This window comes from Chiloscyllium punctatum, chromosome 1 (assembly GCF_047496795.1).
Source record: "Chiloscyllium punctatum isolate Juve2018m chromosome 1, sChiPun1.3, whole genome shotgun sequence".
Lineage (NCBI taxonomy): Eukaryota > Metazoa > Chordata > Chondrichthyes > Orectolobiformes > Hemiscylliidae > Chiloscyllium > Chiloscyllium punctatum.
Window position 1 is genome coordinate 49,530,396 of NC_092739.1, and position 12,220 is coordinate 49,542,615.

The 12,220-nt window shown below is 38.9% G+C and overlaps 1 protein-coding gene across 1 annotated transcript in view; it reads left to right on the top strand.

Moving 5' to 3' along the window:
- The window catches only part of LOC140482255 (ADP-ribosyl cyclase/cyclic ADP-ribose hydrolase 1-like), a 38,627-nt gene that overhangs the window by 1,865 nt on the left and 24,542 nt on the right, over nt 1–12,220 (top strand). Inside the window, exons 2-4 of the mRNA XM_072579418.1 lie at nt 2,984–3,146; nt 7,870–7,999; nt 10,986–11,121. Of these exons, the coding sequence (XP_072435519.1) occupies nt 2,984–3,146; nt 7,870–7,999; nt 10,986–11,121 (429 nt within the window). The remainder of the gene's footprint in view (nt 1–2,983; nt 3,147–7,869; nt 8,000–10,985; nt 11,122–12,220) is intronic.

Below are 12,220 nucleotides of genomic sequence, written 5' to 3' on the forward strand. Positions count from 1 at the left end.
CATAATTACATCTTATTTTGCTCAAAAACTACATTAATCCATGTAAGATTTTTTTTAAGATTAGAATCAGTCTGAACATAGACACACACACACAGACAATGTATTATCTGGGCTGATATGACACCAATTGTTAAAGTTCACTTGAGAATGCAACTTTTAAATGTTCTGCAATTTATATATGAAAGAACTGAAACCAACATGTTATTTCTAAAAGATGAGTGACTTAAACAATCCAGGTCTTTTTCAATAAATTTCAGTTACATCACACTGTAAACATTTGCTATAAATTGTGTCTTATGATCTTATACTCCACAACCACCTGATGAAGGAGCAGTGCTCTGAAAGCTAGTGCTTCCAAATAAACTTGTTGGACTATAACCTAGTGTTGTGATTTTTTAACTTCCTGCTGCTTATAATCCACCTTTTTTGGTCATTTTATTACATAATGGGTTCCATATGATATGGTTCGATTTTATTATTGTCACATGTACCTTGGTACAGTGAAAAATATTGTTTTGCTTGCAGCACAGGCAGATCATACGATGCAAAGTGCATTAGGGTAATACAACAAAGCGAGGAATGCAATTTTATGGCCGCAGAGAGTGCACAGCTCAACACTGAATTTCAAATTTGAGAGGTCCATTCAAATGTCTAATAGCAATGAGGAATAAGCTGTTCTTGAATCTATTCATATGTGTAAACACTTTTTTTTTAATGTCTTCTGCCCAACGGAAGAGGGTGGGGTGGAAGAGAGTATAACCAGAGTGGGGGGGTGGGGGTGTCATTGATTTATGTTGGTTGCTTTCCTGATGGAGTCAGTGGATGGAAGATTGGTTGATGTGATGGATTGGGCTATGTCCATGATTCTCTAGTTTCTTGTGGTCTTGAAGCAACAAGAAAGCACAACAACATCTCTACTTCTTCGGCATGTCCACAAAGACTCTTTCTTTCTGTTTTTTTTTATGGACACGCTGATACATCCAGATAGGATGCTGAACTTTCTCAGCCTCCTGAGGAAGTAAAGATGTTGTGCTATCTTGACCACTACACTGACATGGGTGGATCAGGATATATTGTTGGGGATTATCGCTTTCCAGGAATCTGACAGTCTTGACCATCTCCACATCAACACCACTGATGCAGACAGGAATGTGCCCTCCACATCACTTCCTGAAGTCAATGAGTGATGTTCTTTTTGACTTTCTGCAGTGAAAGTGTGAAAAATGGTTAGCCATGGGACATTCTGTACATGAGGTTTTCTGATTTATGCATTGGAAATCTTGATTGAAAAGATAGAATCAAGGAGAGATTGATGGTGTCCCCAGGAGATCTAGTGATATTCTGAGCAGGTAATGGGAAGAAATAGTGGCAGAGAGAAGCCAAGAGTATTTCACCAGGAACATGACAATAAAGGACCATTTCCACTAGCTCTGCTTAAACGTGAATGACTTAGATGCTAGTCACTAAATTATTTGTTCTGGCTGCTGGTGCTGTACTGTGTCTATTTGGAGCTCTCTAAACTTTTTATTTTTGGTAGTTTTACAGGGAGTGTCAGACTTCTGCAGCAGAAGTATATTTTTTTATCAATTCAAACACTGTACTGAACAAGTTCCTTTCAGACATGAGTATCTTTGTAGATCTTCCATTTGGAATTCAGTATGACTGAGAGAATGAGCTGAGCAACGTTCCAGAGCAGTGCTAGCTGCTAGAAAAGGGAGCAGGACAATGATGTAAAGATCACATCAGATCTACCAAGGGCTTTCAGAGATGCTATCCTCCTAAGTGAACTTCAGCAACAACCGATGCTGTGTTTGTCCTCATCTCTTTAAATAAAGAATGAGTGAAATCTGCCAACGGCTACTGCTGCAACTTCAGATAAGCAACTTTGGCTAAGTTACCGTTGTCATATACATACAAGTTAAGAACATCTTCCAGATTGAAATGTAAGCAAAATCTGTATACTATTATATAAAGGGAATTAGACATTGATGTTTTCTAGACAGAGATACAGAGACTACCATGTGATCGCCAATGAAAGAATGACCTCTGCACAGTCTTTGGAGACAAAACCCAACTTCCATTTCAAACGTTGGTTTGAGATATTAGGAAGTTGAGTGCAACTTTAAGAACTGCACACCACAAAGATAAATTCTCCCCGCCCACTTCCACATACAGGTAGTACTCCCATAATGCAGTAGTTGTGTTCCTGTGTGACAGTGTTATAGAAAATTGCACAATATAAATAATGGGGCCTATGGGAAAAACAGGGTGGGACGTATCGCCAAAAATATCAGTAAAAATCAAAACAAAAATAATAGTTAGCCTAATACAAATGAGAGCACAATCTAAGTAAATCTTTAAATCATATATTTTAATGAAATAATACAGTAACTTTAACACTAAAACCACTGATGATAGCATTGTCCTGTTCTCAAAGCTCTTCACCAGAAAGCACATATTCTGACTGCCCATGTGATGCCAACACAGAAATCCAGTCCTCCAGATTCTTCCCTGGTTTGAAATAAAGTTACTTCTAAATATTGACTATAATTCTCAGTTTCAAGGCTTGCAGAGCTGACTACATTCCTGTTTTAGCTGAACACATTGAATTTGCATTTTGCAGACAGAGGGTCCTGAGGCTGTGTTTTGCTGTCCAAGTAAGTGCCCGGGATTGAATCGTGTAACAGTGAATGGGAATTTGCTTTATTCAAAAAGTCCACAATTTACTAATTGCATTACAGCCAAATTACATTTAATAAAAGTGTTATAGAAGAAAGATCTGTAGTTTCAAACACAAGTGAGTTGCAATCATCCTTACATTGAACATCATTTGAGAATCTCATTTAATCGCTGTACCTAAAGAGTGTTTTCAAATGGTAACTTCTCTCGTGTGTAATGTGAACTGGTCATTCTTCAAATGTATAGCCATCCATACCGCTTACCTACAGAAATAATGAGAATATTAATTTCTTGCTCCTAATAGGTCTGCTCCTTCTTGGGCTAGTGCTGTTAGGCCATACAGAAAGACCATTAGCAAAGGCTGGTAATAAAACTGTTTGGACAGGAGAAGGATCAACAGAAAATTTGAAAGAAATAATGATTGGAAGATGCTTCAACTACCTTGGAACAGTAAATGTTGATGCAGGGTAGGTGACTTTATCATTCTTTCCTTGGCATAGCATTACTCCATGTAATAATTTTCAATGTAGTTGCCTGATGTACAGAACCTGGGTATTACTGACAAAAAAAGCTCTGCTATTGAAGCTTTTTAATCTTGAACTTGTCAGGATAGGCACATATTATGAAAGTATGTTAGATGAAATATTATAGTCATACAGCGCAGAAAAGACCCTTCGGTCCAGCCAGTCTATGCCAAATTTAATCCCAAATTAATCTAGTCCCACCTGCCTGCTCCTGACCCATATCCCTCCAAACCTTTCCTATTCATGTACTTATCTTTTAAATAGTGTAATTGTACCTGCAACCACCACTTCCTCTGGGTTCATTCCATGCAAACCACCCTCTGTGGGGGAAAAATGTTTGCCCCTCCTGTCTATATATATCTTCTCTCTCCTTAATGTGCTCCCTGGTCTTGAATCCCACATCCTAGGGAAAAGACAATTACCATTGACTCTACCTCATTATTTTATAAACTTCTATCAGCTCACCTCTCGACCTCCTACGCTCCAGTGAAAAAAGTCCCAGCCTTTCTTTATAACTGAAACCTTCCACACCCAGCAACATCCTGATAAATCTCTTCTGAACCCTCTCCAGCTTAATAATATCCTTCCTATAACTTTAGAATATCATTGAATGGATGTATATCTGTATCTAAGATTTTTTGGGGGAAAAAATCTTTTGGTTAAGTTAGTCGCCTATTCTTCAGTGCTATATTTTGTAAATAAAACTAACTGCTGGACTGGAGATGCTAGGTATGTGACACAGAGGTCACCTGAATCGGTTTGTGGTGTAATCGAGATGTTGGACTTGTATGGGGAGTTCAAGAGATATAGAACATAGAACAATACAGCACAGAACAGGCCATTCAGCCCACAATGTTGTGCCAACCATTGATCCTCATGTATGCACCCTCAAATTTCTGTGACTACATGCATGTCCAACAGTCTCTTAAATGTCCCCAATGACCTTGCTTCCACAACTGCTGCTGGCAACTATGTGTAAAGAACCCGCCTCTGACATCCCCTCTATACTTTCCTCCAACCAGCTTAAAACTATGACCCCTCGTGTTAGCCATTTCTGCCCTGGGAAATAGTCTCTGGCTATCGACTCTATCTATGCCTCTCATCATCTTGTATACTTCAATTAGGTCCCCTCTCCTCTTCCTTTTCTCCAATGAAAAAAGTCCGAGCTCAGTCAACCTCTCTTCATAAGATAAGCCCTCCAGTCCAGGCAGCATCCTGGCAAACCTCCTCTGAACCCACTCCAAAGCATCCATATCTTTCCTATAATAGGGCGATCAGAACTGGACACAGTATTCCAAGTGCGGTCTAACCAAAGTTTTAAAGAGCTGCAACAAGATCTCACGGCTCTTAAACTCAATTCCCCCCCCAGTTAATGAAAGCTAAAACACCATATGCTTTCTTAAAAACCCTGTCTATTTGGGTGGCCATTTTAAGGGATCTATGTACCTGCACACCAAGATCCCTCTGTTCCTCCACACTGCCAAGAATCCTATCCTTAATCCTGTACTCAGCTTTCAAATTCAACCTTCCAAAATGCATCACCTCGCATTTATCCAGGTTGAACTCCATCTGCCATCTCTCAGCCCATCTCTGCATCCTGTCAATGTAGCACTGCAGCCTACAACAGCCCTCTATACTGTCAACAACACCTCCAACCTTTGTGTCGTCCGCAAACTTGCTAACCCATTCTTCAATCCCCTCATCCAAGTCATTAATAAAAATTACAAACAGTAGAGGCCCAAGGACAGAGCCCTGTGGAACACCACTCACCACTGACTTCCAGGCAGAATATTTTCCTTCTACTACCACTCGCTGTCTTCTATTGGCCACCAATTCTGTATCCAGACAGCTAAGTTCCCCTGTATCCCATTCCTCCTGACCTTCTGAATGAGCCTACCATGGGGAACCTTGTCAAATGCCTTGCTGAAGTCCATATACACCACATCCACAGCTGGACCCTCATCAACTTTTCTAGTCACATCTTCAAAGAACTCGAAGGTTTGTGAGGCATGACCTGCCCTTCACAAAGCCATGTTGACTGCATTTAATCAAGCCATGCTCTTCCAGATGGTCATAAATCCTGTTCCTCAGAATCCTTTCTAACACCTTGCAGACGACAGACGTGAGACTTACTGGTCTGTATCTTGGTGGAACAATGGTTTTTGCTCTCTCTCTTTTCTATGAAATCCCTTTTGTTGATGTTTGTGAGCTGAAACCCATTGAAATACATCAAGAGGAGGGTTCTTGAGTAAGATATCTTCATTGCAAGGCATGAATTCTTTAAAGGAGAAATCAAAATCCTACAACTCTGAATGAAAACAATTCAGCTAACGACATTTTATCCAGGAAGAAATCTCAGTGTAAACAACTTGAGAGTAATCTATCTTTGGCTATAGACAAACGTTTCAACGATCTGCAAATTATTATCTTTTCTGAATTTAGTTGTTACTTGTGTGCTTAAATAAGAATGGAAGTTCTCACTAAAAACAGTCAGAATTTGGCTAAATTTTCTTTCATTATTCAACCAACAAGCAAGTAGGATATTAATGGAATCAGTGCCAAACCCCTTACTCCAGCTGTGATGTAATCCCTCCCCTCCTTTCCTCCTGCACTTGCTTTATTACGGCTGGCTGTCCCTTCCACCGAATGCTGCATGCAAATGTCAGCAAGGAAATGAGACCCATGTTCTTGCCCTTCAGAACACTCTGAAATTGCCACAGTGCAATTCAAATGTCTGCATTTATCTGTGTGGGTATGATCGTTGGATGTTGCTGTTCAATTTATACTAGAATCAGATTGAGTCCTGAGAGACTCATTGGTTTCTTTACAATTAAATCCATGATCCAATTGTAGAAATGTTTTTGAAGAAGGAATAATACATATGGGGTTACTATATTTTTTAAGTTTTTGATGCATAATAAAAGAATCAATTTCTAGCCCAGTAAAACATTCTTCCCATCTCTGCATCTCCAAATACAAAGGCTCGTTGACATCTCTTCCTCCATTTTTGTGATGGCCATCATTACTCCTGTCAGGATCATTCATGTCATTCTTTGTGACATTTATCGATTGTATACTATCCCTCCTTGGCCTCCTTGAATTTATCAGAAAATTCAATATAGTGAATCATTCCACCCTTTCCTGTCTACCTTTTTTTACATTCCCATCAACCTTGGTGATTCTGTTTCAATATGGTTCCATGCAACCTTATAAAGAGGCTGTCTGTTCAGCCTGCTTTTCTGAAATCCGTGTTCAGATGGCATTATTATAAATGCCTGGCTGAACTTCATATATCACTGATCTACTTCAATTATGGCAAGCAAAGTTAATACCATTGTAAAGGATGGGGAAAGCTTTATTTGACACTTTGAGTTATACAGAAGATTATTAAGAGTTTTTTTCATTTATATGTATGCATGCTTATCTAAGAGTAAGAAGTCTGATATGGATTCTGTGAATAGCACTACAGTGGTAGTAAGCTGATCTTTTTTTTTAAAGCAACTTTTCAAAGTGCTTATTGTGTTAATTTCAGAAACATTTAAAAGTCTTACCAGAATTACCAATACCTCATTGTATATGGTGAATACCGGAAAAAGATCATCATAGGGGTATGAGAAAGCATGGAAAGAGAATGGGACATTTAGGGACATAGCAGATAAGACACATCGAGGGTATTTAAGAGGAATGGAAGCTGAGTGGAGCAGTAATGGGAGTAAGAAATGAGGCTTGCTTGGATCATCATGGAATGATGGTGTTACTGGCTCGGCTAGCATTTATTGCCCATTGGGCAGGTAAGAGTCAACCACATTGCTGTGGGTCTGGAGTCACCTGTAGGCCAGACCAGGTAAGGATGGCAGTTTCTGTCACTAAAGGAGATTAGTGAACCAGGTGGCTTTTCCTGACAATTGACCATGGTAACAAGGTCATCATTCGACTCTTAATTCTAGATATTTATTGAGTTCAAATTCCACTGTCTGCCATGGCAGGATTTGAACTCAGATCCCCAGAACATTACCAATATCTCTGGATCGATAATCTAATGATAATACCATCGGGCCATTCCTCCCTTCCTTTGGGATTGTCAGTGCATGCTGTAGTGATGATAGGATGTGTGCAAAATAATAAGATGTCAATCACTCCGATTCTTTAAATTATCAACAGCTGAAACTTCAACTCAGCCGAGACCAGAGAGTCAAAGCTGTCAATCAAGCAGGGACTCTGTACCATGAACCGCGACTCCTCAAGAAGTTGGTCTAACTCCATGAAACTTGTAAAGGAGAGCTATTTCTCCCTTTTTGGAGCTGGCCAGGTGGAGAGTGCCCTGTGTAAGTCCCACAGCCAGTCAGTCAAATATCATCTCTCCTGAAAATTAAGGCCCAGGATTAGTGCCAGGAATCCGGAGTTGGGATATGCTCTTTTTTTTTCAAAAGAGCTTCCAAATCATACCAATTTACTAATAATCCAGGGCCATGTTTCCCAAGTTACATCACATAAGGATTCTTTTCAAAGATATAAAGTGCTGTAGGATGTTGTGCATGGCACGATACAAATCCTGCCTGTTTATTTAGCTGCATGTTTTTGTCAGGGATTTTCAGCAACAGTGTTTCCCAGCAGTAATGAAAATAGATTACTTAATTCTGATGGTGTATTTGCTTTTATTTGTCAGGGAGAAAGACTGTCCAAATCTATGGAAAGCATTTCTGAGTGCATTTAGTGAGAAGGACCCATGCAAAATTACAACAGAGGATTATCAACCATTTCTGGATTTGGCAGGCCATGACATCCCAATTAACCAGGTAAGGAACTTCAGGAGCCTCTCGTGATAGTCTAAAGTAAAATACAGGAATAATATTGAAACTTCACTTTATTTGATGTAATTTGTCAATGCTAATTCATTGAATATGAATAGATGGAACATTTGATGTTATAGTTTTAATAGCATTGAGCTAGAAGCCAGATGTAGGTTTAAATCCCACGATGAAATTTGTAAAATTGAACTCAATAAGTCTATTTAATTTGTGGGCTGACAAAAGAAAAGACTGATTATGGAAACTACTAACTTACTCAATGAAGTCCTTCACTAAAGAGGACTTTTCTATCCTTATCCAGTCAAACCTAAATATAAATAAAATTCCACAATACATCATTGACTCTTGCACCACTTGGTATTGAGAATACCAAGAATGGGCAACGTTGTCTAACAGGGCACCAAAGAAAAGTTAAATTCACATTCCTATTGCATTACAATTCTCCATGCTGCCATTGATATTCCTGTGTGGGTGTGCCAGAAGGACGGGTAAAGAAGTCAGGACCTAGACACAGTACTTTACCAATCATTTCTAACCACACTACGTTATGACCAAGCGGAAATTACCCAATTGGTCATGCAGATCGATGAATAATTATATATTGCTTACAATAGTGGTAAAACTATTGGGGTGACACGGTGGTTCAGTGGTAAGCATTGCTGCCTCTCAGTGCCAGGGACCCAGGTTCAATTCCAGCCTCTGACAACTATCTGTGAGGAGTTTGCACATTCTGTGTGTGGGTTTCCTCCCACAGTCCAATGATGTGCGGCTTAGATGAATTGGCCATGCTAAACTTGCTAGGCAGACGTGGGTACTGCAGATGCTGTAGATTAGACTCTCGTAGTGTTCAGGGATGTGAAGGTTAGGTGCATTAGTCAGAGATAAGAATAAGATAGGGGCATGGGTCTGGGGGGTTAATCTTCGGTGTGGACTTGTTGGGACGAAGGGCCTGTTTCCACACTGTCAGGATTCTATCATCTAAAACTAAGCTGATGGCTGAAATTTTAAGACCATCATGAAAAGAATTAAAGAACAAGCCCAGGGGTTTTGGGTGGAATTTATATCAATTCTGATTCATTATATTAGTTATCCCTTAAGTTATGGAAAGTGACAAGATGAGTCCACATGCAAGTTTCAAGTGCATTTTCACTATCACTGTTTTTATATTATTGGACAAAATCTGGTTGAGCTGCATTGAATGGCACAAAATAGAACAGCCTATGTAGTCCAATGTATCTGCACTGGTATTCATGAGGCAAATATGAGATTATGTTTCAAGATTGTTTCTTTAGCGGTGCAGTATTGCTGGCCATAATCTAATCTTGAAGTGAAGTCCCTAACTGCTTTTAAAAAGAAGAATGTTAAAAGAATGGAGGAGTGACCAGGAAAGGGGAACTTCAACTATTAGTCTTCCAGCTGCTATTTGGAAGGTTGAAGTAATTGAACAACAATATTTCACACTTTTTACTACTTTTACTTTGGAAAAACAGACTAAAAGCACTTTTGTCTAAGCAATATATGAAGAGTACAGAATGGAACATTTTCCCATTTGACTGTAAATACAAGGAGAATTCAAGTTTCTGTGTCTACATTACAGTATTCTTTATAAACAGACAATCACTTCTCCAGGATCTAATCCAAAGAGATTCTTATTTCCTGAATGTTTACTTCTATTCTGTTCCTTTTTCTACTTGTTAACAGTCCATGGAACTGCCCACAATGGTGGGTAATATCCTGGAGATATTCTCTTGATTAAAGCCTAAAATTCTTGTTAACTTTTCTCAAATTTAGTCTTTTCAATCCATGCATCAGATCCATTCCTGTGCAGTGAACCCCACAGATTTGCTTCCTGTAGTTGTTCTTCCTCTTTATTCGCACATCCCGTGACTGTTAGTTTTAGGGATGACTTAAGCTTTGAGAGCTGAAGGGTTTCTATCTCTATGGATACATGAATCACATGGGACTTGTATCCTGGTAGAAATGCCAATCAGTTACCCATGAGGCAAACTCCCTTTGAACTTGGAACTACGTCAGCAGTTTAGCATACAATGGTTCACAACTTGATTTTCTCAACAATCGCTGGAGGTATTAGAGACTAACCGTTTAACCACTAAGCACAGATGTTGCTGCCAATACTTCCAATTGTGAACACCTTGTCAAAACAACCTGGGGCTCACTTTATCCTTTAACAGCCATGGCACTTGGGCTTCTTGTTAGGTAGAACTCATGGCAGATCATAATGTCCCCTTCATTTTCCTCTACGCTAAATACAGCTTCATAACAATCTGAAACATAACAATCTATAAATCTGATACATGTGATGTACTTCCCTCATGAAGGCCAGTGCTGACCTGATGAACTATATAGGCTGTTCTGTTTTGTGACATTCAATGGAACAGAACTTAATTTTGTCCAACAATGTAACTTGATGATAAATTAGCAACTTTATTTTAATAAATATGTTTTCATTGAAGGACATTAATATAAAAATAAGTTCGGATGTCAAATTGACTAATAATTCTCTGCTGGCTATTTTACATTATCTCATAATCTAGATCAGGTATTCTATTAATACTTTGAATCACTTTTAAAATTTGTTTTACCAACTCATTTTAATGACCTTTTAAATCTATTTGCTAGGACCACCTCTTGGTGGCTCTTTGTGGATCCCTAAATGATAAAGCAAGCCACCAGTATCTGAATAACACGCCAGCTCTAAGCATCCTACTTTGGTTGAATAAGCAGAAAGATTATTTCTAATGGAGGTCAGTCACTGACCTCCACTAAATTTCATAAAGTACTTACCTGTTGATTTTCTTTAATATTAAAATTCATTTTAAGGAAGAAAGCCCCAACACATCATAATAATCCATTGGGTGCAATCCCAAATCCTTTTTGATATGCATGTTGTTTCTTTTGAATTTCAATAACACTGCTGAGACTTTATTATGTTATCTATATTTATGCTATGTAGTCAATCTTCTGGAGCCAGACCAAAGGGCTCATTCTTCAGTACACTGGTGTTACACACAAGGTGATGCCTCTTGAGAGCACTCTGGTTGGTTATATGGTGGACGGCCTGAACTGGTGTGGAAAACTCTCCAGCCCAGGTGAGTAATCACATCCTTTACGACAGAGAGCATGGACAGCCTATAATACCTAGACCCCATCCGTTTTGAAATATCCATATACAAACATATGGCTTTGGAGCAGGTGTTGGCCATTCAACCCATCGAATCTCTTCTGCCACTTGGTAAGAATCTAGTTAATCTGATTTTGGCCTGAACTCCACTCTCCTGCCTACTTTCTATTTTCTTTGCTCCTTTTACTAACAGCAAAAAATCTACTTTTTCTTAGTGTCCGATTGCAAGTTTTAAAACCAATCTCTCCCTGTTCTCACTACCTATCTATAAGCAAATTGTGATTTGATTTTTCTCCTTTTTTAAGCAGTGGTAAGTCCACTCTTTGTGGGTTCTGACTTTGTAAGGGCCGTGACAACCATGTAGTAAGGTGAGAAAAGTTGTAAGGCTTATTTCATGCACTCTTTTTGATGTAGGGATGGGGGTTTCTCCACATACAGACACACTAAAAACATACAAGGAAATCTATAAATGGAAAAGATAAAGCGATTATTCGGCTCTTAACTTGAATCTTGCATGCTTTGCACCTATCAATGTCTTTGCTTTCAAGGTAAAGTTCAGGGTTAGCTAGTAGTCTGAAATTCCTCTGTGGAGATGTTTGATTGAGCTCATGGTTGAGGTTTTTAGTCCTTTACTTCTCTTTAAAATTCCCTTCCAAGTTTTTGGAAAAAAGTTTTGCTCGCTTGTAATTTCTGTTTTGCAATTTTGGCAAAGGAGGTTGATTTGCACTGAGGCTTCCTTCCATTGCAGATCAGAGTTAAGATGTTGGGTATTGTCATTAAATATTACATATAGCAGGGCTGATCCCTAAACCATCTGCTATTTCAAAATTGTATTGTTGTAGTCTGTGGCAGTCATATCACCAAGCTTTCTAAGGTGAAGACAAGTATTTCCAGCAAGGCAAAGACTTGCATTTCAGATGGCCATCTGTCTATGGCCCATTGACAAGGTTAAGTTAAATCATTAAATCCATCTTGTTGTGGACTGATGTAACATGTAAACCTTTTATGTAAGTATTTTTATTGTAGCTTTGTCATTTCCATAGCCGATTATAACACAATAGTTATCA